The following is a 20,954-nucleotide window of genomic DNA, read 5'->3' on the forward strand; positions in this document are numbered from 1 at the left end:
CCTCAGGTGATGAAAACCACTCCTGCTCTCCTAACTTCAGCTGAGGATCTGGCCATCATCTCTGGACATACTACATGATATTGGAAGGACAATGATTGATGAGCTTAAATAGTACCTTTTTTTTCCTTTTTCCTTTGCTTTAAAGGAGGAGAAACATAGGAAAGAAAAACAAAGTTAAAGTCAGTGAATCTGCAGGAGATATGCATTTGGGATTTTGTGAGAAGGAGAAGCAGCTTCCAGCAGATATTTTATTGGATCCAGACGGCCACATGAAAGGGAGTAAGTGAGACTGCAGCGCCATCTTATTACAGTCACGTTTGTGCCAGGGAGAAAAGAGATGTGGAAAAACACTGATCTCTCAGCTGTTCTTTCTCCAAGCTGTGGTTGGGTCTGTTTCCTTAAATAACGAGACAGCAAGCTCTCGCCTTGTCGACCTCCCGTGTATGGTGAAGTGTGCTCCTCCAAACCTCAGTTGGAAACAAAGTACCTGCACAGAGCTCAGGGTCCATAAGGAGCTGTGCAGAAAGGGAAGTGTTGGTGTAAAACTGTGAAGAGAGGTGCTCCACTGGCCTGCGGCTCTCTGCCTCCACTTGCTCAGGCTGTCTCCCCTGCAGGGACCTGTTCTCCCTGAAATGCCCCGTCCCCAGCTGTGGTCCCAGCTGTCTCTCCCGCGGGGCCGTCGGCTGGAGCTGTCAGGAGGACTGCATCAGGCCTGTGAGGCGCTTGCTTGTCAGAGACTTTCCCTGGAGGGAGGGACAAACAGACAGAAGAGATCCGAAGGTGTAAGTGATGCTCTACCCATCCTGGGGAGGGATGTACAGCCAAGGCTGCTGTGAAAACTGGGATGTCCCTCCCACAGTCTGTGAATCAATATCAGCTGCACAGCATCCACCAGGAGCAGGTCTAGGAAAAAAGTAATTTCAGAAAGAGTTCAACCTGTTCCTGCCCTGCTGTCACTCACCTTGGCACACTCCTTGGTCACCTGGGTTGGTGCCTGTTCACTCCTGCTTGGCCTCCCTGCCCTCCCTGTGCTCTCCTCCAAGCCACCAATGCAAGCAGCCTTGCTCATACCCTGCTGTCATCCACATGAGCTTTCTCACTGACTGGCAGAACCAAGGACTAAGAAGAAGGAAGGTCACCTGCACGTCTGAACCCCTTCCCTAACTTAGACCATGCAGAACCTGCTTTCAGGAGCAAAGGACCTACACGACCTATTTCAGGACCTACACCCAGTGTTCTCCATTTGCAGACAGGGTATATCCACATGGGGAATAATAATGGCTTTGCAATTACTGATATAACAGTGAAAAACTATCTCAGGTATTGCACCAGTTACTGTATTTCTTTGGTGAGCTTTCCTCTTGAAAAATGATGTTTTTCTTAAAGGAAAAAAAAGTCATGCTTGAAATAAAGATTCAGGGAATACCAGAGAGCTCTAGAATACCTAGCAGCTCTTAGACAACCTCCTCTTCATTACTATATTTAGCCAAGATTTCCTTTGCAATAGGAAGTCTTACTGATTGCTATTTTAAAGAAAGAGCCACAAAAAGAGCAAGAGAAACAAATTATTCAGTGAAAATGAGTAAGCGCAAAATGTAGAAAAATTTGAAATGTAAAAATTAGCAGGCTATTTGAAATAAATATTTTTAAACAAGTTAACACTCCAGGAGAAAAAAAAAAACAACACTTCCCACCTCCCTTTAATTTCTGATCTCTTTCCATATAGGGCTGTTCCAGGAGGATGTAGCTGTTCCCTACAGAAGTGGCATTTCATTACTGAGATGTGTGACTTTCACCAAATAATTTGTTCAGCTGCATGAGCACACACGGCCTAATCTGTCCGTGTTCTGTATACCAGCAGCTGGCTGCAGGAAACACTTCATCATGCCGACTGTCCTGCCTGGGAGGAGAGGCCCACAGCCTCTGTGCCTCACACACAGGGCTCAGCATGGGAATGGCCAGCTCCATCCCAGAGCTCTGCAGACACACCATTCACGTTATGCATGTCTGGGGTTTTTTTGTTTGCTTTTTCTTTTCTTTTCTTAGTAAGTGTAAATAGAATTTTTGATTTTTTTTTTTTAATTGCACTGTTGTAAAGCTTGGCCCAGCGCTACCCTTGGGGGTGGCCAAGTCTTCTGCAGGGCAAAATGGCTTGGGGAGCTAAGACCAGGGCTGTCATTTTGTTGCTGTGGATGAATACCAGAGAGAGAGTGCTACGGAATTATCAGTCCCTGAATCCTATTTATGGGAAGAAGAAGGTAGAGATATGGATGTTAATTCCTGGAAGAATAACATGGCTGAGTTTAGGGGGAGAAAAAAAACCCCAAACAGTTAGTTTCCACCAATATTTGGGTACTTCCTTAGGAAAAGAATTAACAAATAAGCCTTGGTTTATATAATGCCTATTCAGTCAAACTCTAACTAATCTGCGACAGGCAGCTCCTCTTGTTATCTTCTCACAGGCAGGTGGCTTGGGGCTACGCCAGCTCCCTGCGTCAGGTTCCAGCAGGGTGAGAAGCAAACACTGTTCCACATCCCGCCCCCATTTCAACATTCCTGTATTCAAAGCAGGAAGGGGAAACGCCGGTAGTGGGCCAGGCTGAGGAGAGGGGACAGCTGCCCTGGAGAAGGTGGTGGATTGGAAACGGAGCCGATGGCCATGGTTTGCACAGAGCAAAACTTTGCTCATGGGTTCCCCAGTGGAAACTGCTTCTCATTGCGGGGAAAAGCAGTGGCCTCCATCTGCAGCTCCCCCGTCTCATGGGAAAGGCGTTACCCTGGGAACTGCAGCAAACTTCCCGCCTGCAGGCTGGGATGAGTCCCCAGTGCAAAGCCCGTCTGTCTGGGAGGATAACTGTGCCAGGGAATGGCCCCACGAACAGGGACATGCAAACAGATGGGTGCAAGAAGCTCTGTTTTAAGACAGCAAGAAGCAGGCAACGACGTTGTCTGCTTGGCTGTTGTGTTCACCTCTCTGCTAGGACAGATGGCAAAAGGATCCCTGAAATTGCATAGAGGGATTAATGCTGTGACATTTTTGACTACAAGCAAAAGTGCTGTAATGTTCAGCCCCCAAACAGAGGCATACTGATGTAGGGGATTTTGTTTCAACCCAACGGAGGGCCAAATGTCAGCCTCACAGCATAGGTCTGAGTGATACAGATATCTGCAGGCTGGAGTTGCTTGGGATGTAGGTGTTCGGTTTAAGTCTCTCTCATCTTAGATATCCTTATAAAAATAAATGAGGATCAAGGAAAAACTGCATTTCATTAGGAAAACTGCTATCTCTTTCCTATTACTAAAATGAACGAGAAGGGAATAAAACATTGTATAACAGGTGGAAAAGCTGGACAGGATCTGCAATCCACCTGCTGATATAAATCAACATGACTCGGTTTTTTTCACAGAAGTGCTGCTGATTTACACCAGTTGAGGGGCTGGCCCATGGTATCTCTGTTTCAGGTTTAGCTCTGCAGGGCTTCTAAGGCACAAATCCCATCAGGAGACACAAAAGGTTTGCATCAGGTGACTGAGAAAAGCCTAAGTGCAGCACACATGATGGCTCCTTTGGAATGGGTCAGTGGCTCACTGCACAGGCAGCCAGCACTCTCCCCAGCCAGTCCATCCAAACCTACCTGCCCCTGCTTGCCAAGAGGTGTCTGTAGCAAGAGTCCAGGATGGCGACAGCATGCTTTAGTGTCATTGCTTAGTGTCTGGAAAAGAGGCGTCTGGGTAAACCAAGACAGGGTGGCCTGTGTCCACCTTGAGACAGCAGAGGTGAGATGCACCCCTGTATTCTTTGTGATCCCACAACCCATCCCTGAAGCTGCATGGTGTGAGTGCCTGAGTCAGTCAGGTGACAGGTTGCTCTGAGAAGCTGGAGGTGGCTGAAATAATTCTTAATTGGCTACAACATATGCCGAAAAAGTTCAGGTTCAGGAGATCATATTGAGTCTCGTCTACCACATGAAATGGATGGAATTCCCTTGGGGATATATCTGACAGAGCAAGGATGTTTCAGATTATGATGATGTGAAAGTTTGGCACAAACAACACCTAGTTTCTTTTAAAATTAGGTTTTTCTTCCACACATCTTTGTTTAGCATGGAACCAGTGGCTGTCTCTAACTCTCCCCACTGGAAGAGAATGTCAACAACAACTGCTGTATTTCCAGGAGAAATTTCATCTAAGCTAGGCTGGCAGGGGATTTGGAAAGCGTACCATCTCAAGCTCAGCACACTTCAGTGCTTCTTTTACTGTGCCACGTGTATATGCTGAATAACTTAATGCAAGATTAGAGTGGATGTAAGGAGTAAACTTTTTACATGGGGTCTAAAGTCTATAAAGAAATTCTCAGTCCTCCAGTCCCCAAATATTTGTCACTACTAATTAGGGTTACAACAATTAAAAGCCCAGACTGTTGTTGCTCAAACAGCACAGCACAAGCAGTAGGGCATATGTTGTAAGGCATATGCTGTGTGTTGTCTTGGATGCAGGGAGGCTTCTTTTTCTCCCATGTCCTGCAAACAATTGAGCTGTTCCACAGCTTACAGGCAAGGATGACATGGAGCTTCACTGCACCTGGTAATGTCCAATTCTCTCTATGCTGCTGAATGAATTTTTTTTTCCTGCCCTTGAACACCCCCATGACAAGAGCCATTTCTTAAAGGCAGTGTAAAATCTGAATTTGGAGTGAATGAAAAAATCAGGGATTTCTTAATGAACCTAATGAAACTGTCCACTAGAATATGGTTTCCAAGTATGTGGCCATCCTAACTGCTTGACTACATGCCCAGCAGAGGATTACATCTCAGCACTTGTGGACCATCAGGGCTCACTGATGCCCAGTGAAATAAAGATTAACCTGTAGGTCACAGGAGATGGTTGGCATCTTTAGTGGCTGAGCCTTTGCTGAGCAGCTACTAAGCTAAAGTGTAAAATGCAATCAGCAATTATTTTAATGAAGCAAAATTCAGGAACTAAATATAGGCAAGACGCCAAGTACGAAGGAAAAAAGGGTGTCTGGGATTTGATGCAAAAAAGGGACAGCTCTCCTTTCAAACATCCTGTATGAGCCAGCAGAGTTTCCATCTTGCTCCTTGCTTTTATCTGCCAAAACCAGCACTTTGCACAGTTGTGAGAGAAGCAAAGAGTGGGAAATTTTAAAAGTATTTTTAAATGGAAAGTTTAGTTCTGTCCAGTACCCATGGCTTCACACAATGCTGATGTGCTCTGCCCAGCAAAGTGCAATTCAGCATGCAGACATTCCCCATCCCTAGCATGCACAAGCCAGAGCTCCCATGCATATTGTCAACAACTTACCTGAACACCCAGGCAGGATTAATCCCATAAGCAGCTTTGTGGCTGCAGCAGTGGGAGAGAGGAGAGATGGCAGCACAGGCTCCTGTTTGCCATGTCAATACCGACCAAAGTGCTTTCATGCTGTCTTCTTACCTCTACAATTTCCACCCCCCAGCTTGGGGCTTTGTTTGCTACAGCTGGGCCCACTTATTTCTTTCTACCCCTCATTTGTGCTCAGGGCTCTACTTCTCCCAGTCTGCTGCCCAATCTGCTCCAGCCAGAAGCATCACCTTGCTGGAAGAGAAGTCATCTCCTGGGGAGCACTGTTGCCCCATCCCCCTTTGCAGAGAACTGGGGCTGCATCTCCAGGGAAGGTGAGATAATTCTTCTTCCATAGGCTTGAATCTGCAGTTTTTCACATCATCACAGGCACTGCTCAGTTTTCCTATCTTTTAGCTGACATACTACAAGAAATTTGGCAGTGGGCAGGCAATGTCCTGCAAACAAATTTTACTTCTGAAGAGATTGCCATGGCCCTAGCACTGCCAGCACTGTTTGGTTTTCAGTGTTATATTACAATGCAGATCTTGGGGAAGCTTTATTTTTGTGCCATTTAAAAAATATTCTTTTTATTAGATTTTTTCATTAAGATATACATTGTCAACATAACATAAACATAACATAAATTAATGAAGTTAAATAAGAAACTGAATTAAAAACATAAGCAATACTGGAAAATAACTTAGTTCAACACAAAATAAACACAGACACATAAATTATGAACATAAGTGACATAAATTAACACACAAAATGTAGTGGACTATACCACCAATGACACACTGACACAAACTGAAAACAGGAGCTGTAAAGTGGCTGTAGAGGGGAAGGTGGGGCAGATGCTCCCAGCATGCAGAATGCTCACCTCTCTTGCCAGCACAGTCTCATGAGTTACCCCCAAATTCCTGCAGAGTGGGCCCACTTCTCTTCTAAGGCTTGATTGACGAGTTACCCGAGCTTCTTGCCATTCCTGCCCATCACAGTGAAGCTCAACCACCATGGGTTATATTCCCACATTTGATATTGCATTTTTGCTCTTCTAGCTCTTATCTCTTATCTCTTATGGCAACATTTCAGAGCTTCAGTCCAATTAAAAACAGTATAATCTACTCTCATTTTAAGCTGTGAGGATTTCTTACACTTCCTAAATGAGGCTTTTCACTTTGCCTGGAGAAATACTAGTACACAACTGTATATGGCACAAGCAAGGATCTGTGTATTCACCCACTCCTAGCACAGCTTCATAATAGCTGCAGCCTTCCTCTGCCATCCCACCAGCACCACAAGTAACATCTCTTCTTTTGTGGTGCAGTCTGGGCTCCTTGTAGCCAAAAGTGAACCGGTTTTGCCATTAGATGAAGCTGTCTATGGACTGCGAATTCAGGATGTGTTTCTCCCTTTGACAAAAACCCAGGAAGACAGAGGAGCAGATGGATCACTGCAGCCAGTACACAGTGGTGTAGCAGACTGTTTTTTCAAGCCACCTCAGAAATGCCCTAACTGAATGTTGCTGGTCTGGCTCTTGGGCAGGGTGTGAGTCTGTGCAAAGGACTCAGCTTGTTTGACAGCCTTCAGCATGAGTGGGAACCAGGTACGTAAATGTCTTGTACAGAGGAAAATGGATGCACCACTGAAATATCAAATCTCTCCGGAGTATCAAAATAAACTTGGCTGAAATCACAGTAGGGGCTAAGCACACCCTCCCTCCCAAACACCTTGCTAAGGTCATGGTTTAGTGGCATCTGCAGCTGACCTGTCTGTAATGAGAAGGTACCAGCTTTTATCTTCCGGGGTTTGTGTGTGGCTCAAATAAAATACAGCAAATTAATAGTGAGTGTGTTTGAAGTCTGTATAGTGCCTTTCATCCAGAAGGGTCCCCAAGCACTTTAACAAATGGTATGTACAAAAATCACTCACCCACTTTGCTCTTTCAGGGACGAAAGGAAGCTGCCCCATCCTGTGCCAGCAGCTCTACACAGCAGTGCTTTTAGGACGTGAAGGATAACTCATGGACTAGAAACAATGAATACTTACCCCTTAAAGGAGCCCCTGTGTATAGAGCAGGCTGCAGCATACGGGTGACACATGCAACTTACCCCTTACCAAACCGGGTTAGTACCACAAGGATACCAAGAGCGGAGGTAGAACATTCCTGCCTGCAGTGGTGAGTCAGTGCACATGCTGTGCAGGCCATGCATCCAGCCCTCTGCAGGCCCAGCTGTGGACACTGGCTGGCTGTCACACCAAGGGAACAATCACAGGCTGCAGCCCCTTTGCGCTTGGGGTACGTTCTGATGCTTCCCATCACCCAAGTAATGCAAGTTCCTTTTCTCAGTACAAGCCAGTATAATGATTGGAGTAGTCAAGTGAGCACATTTTCTTTTAAAGTAAAATACCTTCCAAAGATAAAATTAACCCCTTTTCCAGATGTCTTTTCTTGATGCCAAATCTAAAAAACTCTGGAATCTATTTCTGTATCCCTTACCTTCTCACTGTCTGTTTTGATAGACACTTCACCAGCATCTCAATGTATCATCTTTTTATACTTTCCACTTTATCAACCACTATTCTTTACCAATAATGGCTTAAACCTTTGTCATTGTTACAGGTTGTGAATACTTTCCATATCCTCAAATGCTGTGATCTATTTATGCAAGCTGGTAGAGCTGGAAAAGTGAAAAAGTGGGAAAGGTGGTAAATATATGACAGCTTTATGAGATTATCAAGGAACCAGTTAAAAAGATGCCATCAGGCAGCAATTCTTTCTTCAGCCTTACACCTTCTTCACTGCTTTCATGGTTACTATTTATAATACATCACAGTGACACAGCTGTGCAAAGCATCACAGAGTTCACCTGAGAAAGATAAGATTCCATCAACACATTTCACATGTGTGACACCACACTCATGAATTAAGAATAGGATGGAGTTTTACTTGGACTCTGATCCAACAGTACACAAACCAAGAAGACATAAAAAACAGCATGAGTAGCCATAGCCAAGGGATGAATCTCAGGGTCAGAAAGATGGGGAAGCAGCAGCAGGGAAAAAACAAAAGTGACAACATGGAGCTGGGAGACAGCTGAGAACATCAAGGAAGGGACAGCAGGCAATCAGGGTAGTAACTGTATAATAACTGTATAATGCAAGAGAGCAGATACATATGGAACTGAAATTAAACATGCAACCATGGATTTATCTGGGCCTTGAACTGGGATGCATTTACGTCCTGAGACAAGAATTGTTCAATACAAAATTACCAAAAGATACCAGAAAACTAAAGCAAAGGAAATGGTACCATGATAACATCAGTTTGCATCACTGCAACCAGGAGGAGGACATTTTAGGCTCCAGAGAGAAAGCATCCTTGCCACTGAACATGATAAATAGATTGAATACAAGATCTCCAGTCATTCTTGTTTTTAGAAAAGTTATCCTTGCATGAGAATCCCAGGTGGAGAATTGGCTCACAGCCATTAAGGATGTCATGTGGGTGTTTGCCTACAATGCTTCTGGGTGAGAATAAAAAACCACTAGACTAGTACTGCTAACACAAGGATGACAGCAGCTCCTGCTTCCCAGCTTCTCCTTCTGCCTATGCTATGGTTAATGAAACTGGGCCAGACTGTCGATCCAGTTATTAACCTGTGCCTGGGAACTGAGACAATCTTCAGTCTTCATTGATATGCTGTACAAAATGTTCCATCCAAAATGTCCAGGATTCTTTGAAGAAGGGTCATTTGAAAACTTTCATTCTTACATCCTTAATCTACAGTCTACTTCCCACACAACTCGAACTCAGATCATCTCATCCTTCACCTTATTTTCTTTCGACACTGTTGAATTTACACGAGAGATTCTCTGCCTTCTTCAGGTAAAGACCTTTTCCAGTCCAGGAATACAATGCCAAACAATGTCCCACATCCGTCAGTTCAGCCAGAATGTGTAAAAATTCTTCCCAAAGAATAGATCACTGCTCTGGTCACTCTCTTGTCCTTTAAAGGCTGAGAACTCTTATCCTCTCAAAAGTGGTACATGTGGGTATGCCTTTTGTTCTTAAAGAAATATCAGCTGGGAATAAAATCCAGAGGTCTCAGCACTGAGTCACCACCTGGACACTGAGTCAGAAATTTTAACACCTGCTTTCTTCTAGGGAAAATTCCTTCCCTGGAATATAGCCATTTTAGGAAAGTTTGAATTCAAGTTTGGCTATCATGGCCCAGGCTTATCTAAGTTACCTGCTGGGGCTGGTATCCATAGGTTTAATCCCTGTTATTGCTGAAGTACCCATTGCTGCATTTAGAGATGAGATACTCAAGATGCAACAAAGGACCCCCATCCTATTTTCTCCTTTATTAAATGCAAATGGCTACCAGCACAAGTTAGGCAGAGACTTGGTGGCTTTCTTTGTGAGACAAAAAGCAGCAGTAGTTCCCCTAAATGTACTCATTAAAATATATTTTCCTTCTACACTTGGCCCTGAATGATCATCTCAGCTTATGAGAACTAAGATTCTGTCTATCTGATTATTAAATAATTTCTAAAGCAGATGGGAAACTACAGTGGTTTAAACAGCTAGGCTGAGACTGCAGGGCTAAAAATAGTATAGCAGGCTCCTTTTAATTAGTAAGATGATGAAATATGACAGAAGAGAGAGATGTAGATATATGGATTTGTGTGTATGTGTGTTTTAAAATTAAGTTATTACCTCAATACTAGATATTATTTATAACATATATGATACATGGTGTCTGATTTTTATGATGCCATTTATCTTCACTTGGGAGAGAAGACAGGCTAACTCTGCTTTCATAATGTCAATCCTTGTTGTATTCAAAAGGAAAATTGTAATAATATAAACCTACCACCATGCATAGGGCCATCCTTTTTTAAAATGAGGTGGATTACTAAGTGCTCCAAAGCTATAGACTATCAGCTCTGCAATTCTGTGATATCGACCATTCCCCAGGGCACCTGGGAGAGCATGGAAGAGCCAGCCTAGCTTTATACCCGTGATTCCAGAGCATGGGAGCCTGGCATAGGGCCAAAGGGGTCAGGTACTGTGCTGCCAGTGTATTCTTGAGGACACTTCAAAACCTGAAGAGAGGAGAAAAGACATCTGCCACACCCAGCAGTAGCGCTGGGCAGCCGTGCCCTGTAGCGTTCTGCTCCACCATGCAGATGTGGTCCTTTGATGCTCACCAGATGACTGATGACCATGTTTGGTCCTGGGACCACAAAGCTGCCATGAAACACATGGACATCACACCCTCAGACTTCTGTGAGGTGAGTCGAGGAGGCTCAGGGTACCTGAACTTTTGGGGCTGGATCAGACAGATGTCCCCTTGCTCCAAGGAGAACCAAGACAGGCACTGCAAAGCATGCCCTTTGGTACAGAAGGACCTGACTGCAGTGGGAACAACCTCCTGTTGGCTATTGCACTAAGGTGTCAGCTGATACTTTGTAAGCACCTGGAAGTAAAAGGTGAACCATCACCACAGTGAAAATTGCCCGGTTAAAATCTTGCTCTTAGTGTCATGCTTAATATGGAACAGATAGCACCTGGCTTTCAGAAAGATTTGGTGCAAAAACTCGGTGCACTCATTAGTCAGGAGATGCATTCTGTTGGTAAAAAGTATCAAGGAAGACAGAACAGTGGGTCTTGAAGGAGTTGAAGACTAGTATAAAAAATTATATAAAGCCTTGTTCTTTCTTATTCCCCATTCCCATTCTTATTGATCCATGTGAAGGTGGAAAGCCTCTGGCTGGCTAGCAGAACTTCATGGTGTCTTGCTAAAGTATGTAAAATAGTCTGGAGCTAATCCCTGTCTCCTGAGTTATGACTCTGAGATGAGCAGGAGCCCTGTGGGTAAAACAACTTCTACTTGCTTCAAGTCTGTACTCCCAAAACCAAGTGTACAGCTTTCCACCCAATGCAGGAGACCAGTTTGGGAGCACTGAAAGATTTTTCAGGAGTAGGGCTTAACCCGAGTAAGAGACAAAAAGCCTGCAATAAATACTCTGTGCAGTTTGTCAACACAAAGCTCTACTGTTTCTCCTTCTGAAGTGTTGCATTTTTACTTGTCTTTGTCAGTGAAGAGATGGTGAGACCCAAGCAACCAGAACAGGCGAACTTAGAGAGTCTGATTTTTCTCACTCAGGTGAAGATTCTCTGTCTAAGATGCTGAACTTGACTGTCTTCTGGCTATGTCAGCTTTCTCTGATATGTAAAGCAACACTATAAGTACAGTGTTTTGAGCAAGGAAGGGATCATGAACCTCTACCTCCAGGCTCCTGCTCTGGCTGTATGCCACTGGCAATGTTCCCCAAAGTTCCCCAGATTTGAGTACAGTGATTTAAAAGGAAGAGCTCTAGAAGAAAGGGGGTCCAAGACAGCAGGTCAATATTCAAGCATCACTTCTTCCAAGCTGAAGACCCGTGTATCGCCATGAGCAAGAAATCTAGCAAAGGGGGCAGAAGACTCCTTTGGATGAGCAGGGAGCTTCTAGAAAATCTCAAACAGATTCTGGGATGTGGAAAAGAACTGGCCGTGTGGGAGGACTAAAGGAACAGTCAGAATATGTGGGGATGTGACAAAGAAGGCCAAAGCACATTTGGAGCTAAGTCTGGCAAGGGATATGAAGGACAAGAAGGATTTCTACAAGTACCTCATCAGCAAAAGGAAAATTTGAGAAAATGTGGCGCTGCTGCTGAATCAGATACATGTCCTGGTGACAGAAGACATAGAGAAGGCCCAGTTACTGAATGCCTTTTTAGTGCTGACACTGGGAATCCTGGACTTTGGACATAAGAGAGGAAGGCTGGAGAAAGGAAGACTTCCCCTTGGAGGTAGAGGGCTGGGTTAGAGATTGGCTAGGCAGACTTATATCCCATAAACTTCTCTACATTGAGGGTGGGCAGAGCACTGGAATAGGCTGTCCAGGAAGGCTGTGGAGTCTGCCTCTGGAGACAGTCCAAATCCACCTGGACACATTCCTGTGTAACTTGCTCTAGGTGACCCTGCCTTAGCAGGAGAATTGGACTAGGTGATCTTCAGAGGTCCCTTCCAACTGTAACTATTTTGTGATTCTGTGATTTCCCAATATGCTGGGTCACATGCTATAGCCAAATCTGAAAATTTTCCCAGGGGTCTACTGGCCCTCCCAGTGCCAGACAGAGAAGCACAGTCTGGAGGTGGCCCAAATCCGCAGGCAATTAATAGTTCAGTCAATCTGGGAGACTATTCAATTATAACTCCTTAGGGCAAATAAACCTTTAGCCCTACTGGTTTTGAGACTTCTCTTACAGCCATCACTGGAAATGTGACCTCATATTAATCTGCTTGCAAAATAGGCTCAGTGCTCCTCCTTTAAGAGAGGCAAACTGGGGTGTCTGTTCCAGCCAAACCTTAAACATACACTTAACTTCATCACGCTTGTGTAGGGCCAGCTTGAATATATGATCCTGTAATGAGCAATCTCTAAAGCACAGTGGAGGTCTTGGAAGTATGGATTGCTGAATTGCTCCATTCTTACACAGTTGGGGAGCTGCAGTGCATTTTGGAGAACTAGAGCATACAGAATTAACTTTGTCTTAATTTAGTCCCCTGACTGAGTATGCCATAAAGTTCTCACTTTGGTAATACTGGCCTCTGAGGACATTATGACATGTCATGTAGACTATTTTCTCATCTGATGGCAATGACAAACTGCCATAATGCAAAGTATAAAAAATTCAGACTCTTCCTAGTTCTGGTAACTACTATGCCATCAGAAGATGAGATTTTATATCCATATTAAGAGAAATGAAAAAAAAATTATTTACAGCATGCTACACAGTAAGACAAAAATGAACTAAAGTGCCGACCAATCTACTACAATTTTCTTTACAGCTACTTACATTCTAATCATAGCATCCCAAACTTAGCTTGTCAAGTTACCCTTCAAATCAAATGCAAGAGAAAAATCCATCCTTGGCTGTGCAACTATAAACCCAGCCGGTCTAGTAAAGTGAGAGTTACTCTTCCACATACTTGGCAAATCTGGGAGCAGAATTTACCACTCAGTGTAAATATTTCTGCATAGTTTGTTTTAAAAAAAAATTTAAAAATCTTTCCTACTCCTCTCCCTGGCAGACTCTTAGAAAGTAGTAAATATGCAGATGGGCATGGTGATATATTTTGTATCAACATATTTTAAATGTGTGCATATGCATTAGCGATAGAAATACATTCCCCAGGAAGTCTGCCAGTGGATGTTCTACAAAGCCTTGTATGTTACATTTGGGTTTTGCTTGCGCGGTAGCACAGCAGTGTCAGGAAGAACTGCTCCCAGCTTATTTGCTCTACAGCTGCTCAAACTTACCTGCACAGCTTCCTGTTTCTCTCAGGATGTACAAAGGTACTATATTTATATGCCATGTGTGTAGGTAGTGTACATATATATATACACATATATACACACACACATGCAAGAATTTCATACACTCATAGAATGCTTTGGGTGGCAACTTAAAGATCATCTAGTTCCAACCCCCCTGTCACAAGTAGAGACACCTTTCATTAGGCCAGGTTGCTCAGAGCTCCATCCACCCTGTCCTTGAGCAACTCCTGGTTCTCTGGGTAACCTGTTCCAGTGCCTCACCACCCTCACAGCAAAAGTTTTTTCCTAACATCCAATCTAAACCTACTCTGTTTTAGTTTGAGCCATTCCCTCTTGCCCTACCACAACATGCTCTTGTAAAAAGTCCCTGTTGTCTTTCTTTTAGGCTTCTTTAAAGTACTGGATGGCCACAATTGGGTAATCCCAAAGCCTTCACTTTTCCAGACTGAACAAACCCAATTTTCTCAACCTTTCCTTGTAGAAGAGGTACTCTATTCCTCTAATCAACTTTGTGGGCCTCCTCTGGATTTGGTCGATGTCTTTCCTGTCCTGGGGACTCCAGGGCTGAATGCAACACTCCAGGTGGGGTCTCATGAGAGCAGAGTAGAGCGGCAGATTCTCCTTTCACAACCTATTGGTCATGCTGCTTCTAATGCAGCTCAAAACACAGCCTGTACTTTCCAGTATCCCTGCTACTCCACTCCACTTGCAGTATCTGCCTCTAGTCCTGCCCCCTTCTCCCTATTTTCCTGCTCTGTAGAAAAAGCGCTGCACAGACAGATCCCTGAACACAAGTGGGGCAAGCAGGTTTTGCCCAAGTTCTGGACAGACCAGCTAGAGGCTGGAGACTGATGAAGGACAAAGAGGGAGGACATCTGCCTGCTGCCCTTGAGGTCCCACTGTCCCCTTGTCTAAAAGGTTTAACAGTGTCATGTTTCTTGCTGTGACTGCGCTCCTTTTCTGGCATTGCTATCATGAACGGGCCAGAGGGTATCGCACATCACAATTTACATGAGCACTGACAGATGGGGGCAAGGGAGGAAGCGGCTGCAGGGCTGTGGGTGGATACGTGTGTATCGTTATCCATGCACTAGGGAACCGTACGGATACTGCTGCGATGGAGCTATGAGAGCCATGCTCTTCTGCTTCACTGTGCGAGGAAAAGCCACAACAAATACTGTGGTGGGAATGTAGCAAAAAGGCAACTTTGTGTTTAATTCTAGAGAAAAATCAATTTGCTTTTGCAATGATGATAAGCTAGAATGAGCATTATGCCATTTCTCCCCCCACCCCCAGCCCCTTCTTTAGAACTACTGTTTAGATGAGCTACGGTATTAAGAGAGAAGCTGCAAAGATGCTAGCTGCAAAAAATAAAGGATGAAATAAAAAGTCAAGCATCGACATTTCCCCCAACGAAAAATGAAGTTCTGAGGAAAGGGAGGAGGGAAAAGAAAAGAAACTTACCACACTGCGAGTGAACTTTTCTAGAGAAGTTCTACGACCTTGCTCATTCTCTGGCTTAACAGGGAACAAAGTAGGGAGATAAAAATACAGAAAAAAACCCTTCAGCTTAAATGCTTTTAAAGCATTTTAAAATGCTTTTAAGTCTTTTAAAACAGCAGCAAAATATAAGGAAGCAGCAAGAAGAAAAAGTTGTAAAAAATGTAAAAAGCAGAAATCAATGCTTGCAACAGCAAACATAAGAAATCAAAATGCCTTAAAGAATGAGAGACATCACTACTTTTACTCTCAGAGAATGTCGCTTTTCCCCTGTGAGTTTTTTGAATGGTTCATATATGTCTATGCATTGCTGTGTCTTGCAGCTGCTGGTATTGACTTCTTGTTCACTGAATTTTCCTTCTGTTGCTGTTCAAGCTGGGGCGTCTGATTCTGGTTAACATCTGCCAAACAGCTATTGGAGGCTCCCATCTACTTGTGTAGAGAGATGAAAAAAACCACAGTAGCTTTCACAATATTAAAAGGCAATGTCTGAGTGAATGCAGCATTAGATGAAAACCACCACTGGACTCACTACCAGTGAACCTACACTCTTCTATTTATCCAGAGTAGAGGCATATTTCCATAAGTTTGGCTACATCAAAACACAAGACAGCATATGCATGTCTTTGCAAGAGAGTGGAAAGATACAGACCAGTTTGGGGCGCTGATATTTTTGTACCTGGAATACAGAACTATTCATATGCAAGAAGACATTCAATTGCACTGTGAGAAAACAAGTGTGTGCATCATGGCTTTATTAACATATGCCTGAGAAGGTTGCTCACTGCAGCACTTCGTTCATTTGGCACAAGGGAGATCTAATCGCCACTAACAAGGAAGAACTAAATAATTTATTGGCATGTTTGCTGGAATATCTAAGAGAAAAAAATTGTTATAGAGAAGAAACTCAATGCTACAAAAGGGAGCTCATTGCAGTCAGAAAGCTGTGGGCACTGCTGATTTCCAGGAGAGATGCTTATTTTAATGTGGTGAGCCATCAAGAGAGGGGGTGGCAAGATGAAAGGGAAACTACCATGAAGGGAATAAGGAGCTACATGCAAGGGAAAACCACAGTAATGATGGTGCATCACAGTGCACTGGAAACAAGCCCTGCACTGGAGAGGCACCTACCTGACATATCTGCCACAGATTCAGCTACAGTAACAAGTCCCAGGACAAAGGACCAGAGCAAAAATCAGATAGAGAAGACATAAAGAAGCCAAAACCATACCAGATAAATTGGATGAGTTGTGTAGTTGAGTCTAGGCAAAGCTTTTTGATTCTTTTGCATGTTTATCACAGCTTTCACAGCTCTTTGATGTCTACAAGGTTAGTCTTAAGCATCCCATGAAAAGATGGGGCAGATCGTCCCTGCTGCATCACAAAATGAGACTAAAATATAAGGCCCTTTTAAGACAAGCAATAGTCTTTATCCAGAAGAAAGAAAGCAACCTACACACTTATAAACATTTGAGGAAGCCACAGAATCAGTTCTGATGTCCCAAAGTGCTATCAAAATGAAAGCTAGAGGTGCATAATTTTATCCCACATGGAGGATGGAGCCAAGGCCTCCAAGCAAGTATCAAGCAATAAAACAGCCTTCTTGGCTGGCAGGAAGGCAAGGATGTCCCAGTCCAATCGTCCCCAAAGGAGTACTTTACATGCACTAATCCAAGGGTTAGTTGCCTCTCCTTGCATGTGAGAGGAGAGGAGAGGAAAGGGGAAAGAAACATCATCCTCATTCTCTGGCTAAGTATTAGAGCCATGCAAGTGCTCAGAACATCACAGATTCCCTCTTGGAAGTAGCCTCAGTGGGATCCCTACAGCCTGAGGCAGCAGAGGTGACAGAGAGAGGCTGCATTCCTGCCACTTTGGCTGGACATGTCCTGTTGAGCAGGACTGAGGACAGCAGTGCCCAGCTGGGCACTGGGCCTCTGTGCTGGTCTCCTGCAGGGGTGGCAAGACCCACCAGCAGCCACGTTAAAGACACAATTTCAGGAGAAGAAATACCTGAGTGTTCTGCAAGGCCCCTTAGGGGAGCAAGGCACTTGAAGTCTGCAGCATGACATTGCTGCAGGCTGGAAAATCAGTGTCTGACCCAACTGCATTTTTAAGTGGAGCTCTGGTGTGCACTGGGGTCAAAGGATAGTGAGATGCTATACAGGCCACATTGTGCCCCTAGCACTCACTGTCAAAATTTAGTATCTCTGTTTTTTCTACCAGCAAGGTGATGCATCTTCCCACCCAGCAGAAAGGCAGGACGGTGGTCTTCAAAGCACCTTGTTGAGGTGCTGAGAGCTTGTCTGGCACAGGGAGCCCCACACAAGGCTGTTTGCTACCTACCACAGCTGAAGCCGTGTGGGGAAGCAGCCACATGGAGCACCGACAGCGTCTCACAGAAGCGCCTTGCAAAGCACGGTTTGCAGTCGCTCTGCACATTTGGCATGGCGGTAGCAGGCTGGGACCAGCTGGATGCGTGGAAAGCTCATCCTCAAAGCAGCCAGCTCTGAGTCAAAGCATGACATTTTCTATTGAAATAAAAAGCAGCTGAGGCAGGCTGGCTGCAGAGTGATGAGCTGGCTTGAGCAGTTTGAATGTCCGTGGGTGTGGGTGCTGGCTGTACAGCTCGCTGGCTCTTCCTGTCTGCTTGCCCGTGTGGCTGGCAGCCTGCCGTGCAGGGAACGCCTGCCCACAGCTCTGCAGCACGGGGCTGAGCTGGGGAGGCTGCCTTGCACACCAGATGAAGGAAATTTAAAAATAACAAAGTGAAAAAAAAAAACAAAAAAACCGAATCACACCTATCCCAGTCCTGGGAACAGACCTGGGGTGTGGATCCTGGAGCCATTGCCTGCTGCAGCAGCTACAGCAGCCTTTGCACAAACATATACTGTGTGTGCAAAGGGGCAAAGGCACACAAACACATGTGCACGCCAGGTCGTGCAGTCTTCCCAGGTGCCAGTAAATACACCAAGAGACTCCACCAGCCAATGGCAAAGGACATGTAAATTTGGATAAAATATGAAACAATCCCTGCTGCAGATGAAAACCTCTCAGCCCAGGCAGATACAGAAAAATAGAGCTCAGCACATAGAAGCTAATTATTGACTGGCTTCTCAGAATTTTCCTTTTTTTCATGATTAATCATTTACCCAGCCATCCAAACTTTAAGTTCCTTTGTGTAGGTTCTGCTTGCATGGAAATTAAGTAGAAGAAAACTTAAAGAGAACTAGCTGTCACTGACTATTAAAAGTAATTATGAGAAAATTGCTCAGCATTTTTACAACATTCAAGACAAGTCCTGCCACTGAATCAAACTGCGAAGGGGGCATAATCTGCAATAGGAACCTTCCTGGACAATACAGAGCAGCTGGCACAGGGGGTCTGGTTAAAAGCAATGCTTCAAAAAGTGTGTGCTGGAAATGGAGCCTGTTCTTCATGGTATGAAGCTCCTAAGTATCACCGTGCTGACAGTTTTTGCCAGAGATCTGAAAAGGGGTAGGAAAATACATATAGAAACTCGGTCTTCTGAATATAAGGTCTGCAAAATTCTGTACCTCCCTCCCTCCCTGGGTTTATTTTGTTGGCTATTGAATAATTTTTTTTTGTATGAGACTTTGGGGTGTGAAGTGGGGTTTATTTTGACCTTCATCTTGGTGAAAAATAATGTGTTCCAGAGGGAATGGCATCAGATAAAAATAAATGATAATAATATCCCAGATCCTGGGTTCAGAAAAGGCCAGAGCAGATCCTGGGCTTCTCAGGCGGTCACATCTACCTGTCCAAAGTGAGAAAGCAAAGGGCATGTACAGTGCTACTAAGTGGCCAGAGTATTTTGCATATATTGTGTGTTCAGTTGAATAGGGTCATGCAGAATTCACACTTCCCTGAACCTGAGATAGAGAGCAAATCAATGCTCTAAACCAAGAAAATGCCAACCTGCTCTTCCCTCAGTGCTGCAGGGCTCACTCCCATGGCTTTGCAGCCTGTCTGCACTACAGCTGTGGCTGCCTTTCCAGGGTGCTTCCCTGCCTGTGGGCAGGGCTGGATGGCAGAAAGCCACCCCATGCCAGGCTGACATGAACACCAGCACTGTGACAGTTCAGCTGCCGCTTCAGCTAATGCAGAGATGCCAACCAATTGTCATTGTTTCACCTTTACAGTGAGTAATGGAAAGTACCTCGAGGTCTTTTCTGTTCCTTTCACTCCCTTCTCTGCAAAAATAACTAGCAGAGCACGTGCCTGGCTGCTTCTTCACCACCGACAAAAGTTTCTGTGCACTCGCATCCCCTTCCATGGTGCACTAACTAATCTACACTGCTGTTTCCCCAGGGAATAAATCCCTGCTCTGCAGCCAAGTCACCCTGCCAAAATGCCTCCTTGTCTTGACTGAGGAGATTTGTCACAGCACTTGTCCTGACAGGTGGATCTCTGCTGTCTAAGGACATCCAGCCACCCGTGTTGGCTACCGTGGAGAAGGGCTGGAGGGCAGTGCAGTGGTGATTACCTGCAAGGTGCATATCAGCAGAAAGAGGAGCAGGTTAGGGCTTGACTCTGCACAGCAGCAGAGGGGTGTGGTGTGTAGATACACAAATAAATCGCAGTGACTGCTCAGGGATCTCAGCACATCCAGCCCTTCACTGCGGAGCCAGACGCTTTCAGCAGATCCGTGATTTCTACCTGCTGCAGATGGGGGGCTGGGAATGGAGGCCCAGAGCTCCAGCTGGGCTGGGCATACGGCCATTCCTCCTGAGGACAGGGCTGTGCTCTCATCTCTCCTCCAGCCTGGCAGGGAGGAGGCCTTCTGTTCAAGGCAGAAGGCTACACCCAGTTTTTCCCCTCTGCAGCTCACTGCTTCCAATGACACCCTTGCTGGAGGCCAACCTCATGTTCCCTGCTGAGCACCATGAATCTGCAGGATTGAGGCCAATAATACTGTGGTTACTTGCAATAATGACACTGGGTAAGAACGGAGGAAAAAACATCTAAAATGGATTAACAAAGTATGTATGTCTGGTCTGTATACAGCCTATGTCTGCTGTCTTGCATCAGTTAGTGGTGTGAACAATATGTTCCCCTCATAATTCTGTCATTGTATCTCAATCCCAACCCATAATTTCTTCTCCCTCCTTCCCCCCCATTACCATACTCCCAGAGCAGGGAGGGAAAGCTCCCACATCTGTGGTTATTGTATGGTACAGAAGAAAGTAGCTCTTCAAACTTACAGTGTTTTACAAATACCAGAAATGTGAAGTATGTTTTAAAGCACTAATCAAGCTTTGGCATCTCTCTGCTGAGCAGGTCACTCTTATTATTGCTCTTTGAAAAAGAAGAGGATATAGGGCAGGCAAGGTTGAACTTTTTTTTGCACACAAGAAATTAAGTGAGGTAACCAGGGAAAGCATATGGATTTTATGGTTCCCATTTCTGTGCTCTAGCCACACAGTCTACGTTTCCCTTTTTCCTGCCCTCTCGGTTTGCCATAACCCAGTGCTGGAGGGCAAAATATCCCAAATGACACAAACTTATCCATAAAACATTAATGTGGGAATCTGAAGCCATAGTTCATTTGTTTAGTGGAAGCAACTCTTTTACCTCATGTCCATCATGCTTTGCTTCTGACAGAACTTATTTTCAGCAATGAAAGTAAGCTATGTCATATCAGTGTGGTATACAAGCCACGTGAGGATAATGACTTTGGGGAAAGACAGGCCTCAG

At 44.7% G+C, this 20,954-nt stretch overlaps 1 protein-coding gene across 5 annotated transcripts in view; it reads right to left on the bottom strand.

The window, feature by feature from the left end:
• Window positions 1-234: 234 nt before the first annotated feature.
• Window positions 235-20,954, bottom strand: part of RGS6 (regulator of G protein signaling 6) — a 253,141-nt gene continuing 232,421 nt past the window's right edge. For 3 of the 5 annotated variants that reach the window (XM_088167048.1, XM_014869361.2, XM_088167051.1), the window contains 2 exons: window positions 15,204-15,257; window positions 235-743 (listed from right to left, as the gene is read on the bottom strand). In XM_088167048.1, the coding sequence (XP_088023174.1) occupies window positions 693-743; window positions 15,204-15,257 (105 nt within the window). In that variant the 3' untranslated portion in view covers window positions 235-692. The remainder of the gene's footprint in view (window positions 744-15,203; window positions 15,258-20,954) is intronic. The other 2 variants (XM_088167049.1, XM_088167050.1) reach the window with 1 other exon arrangement.

The sequence above is a fragment of the Sturnus vulgaris genome, chromosome 6, assembly GCF_052056855.1.
Source record: "Sturnus vulgaris isolate bStuVul1 chromosome 6, bStuVul1.hap1, whole genome shotgun sequence".
Taxonomy (NCBI): Eukaryota; Metazoa; Chordata; class Aves; order Passeriformes; family Sturnidae; genus Sturnus; species Sturnus vulgaris.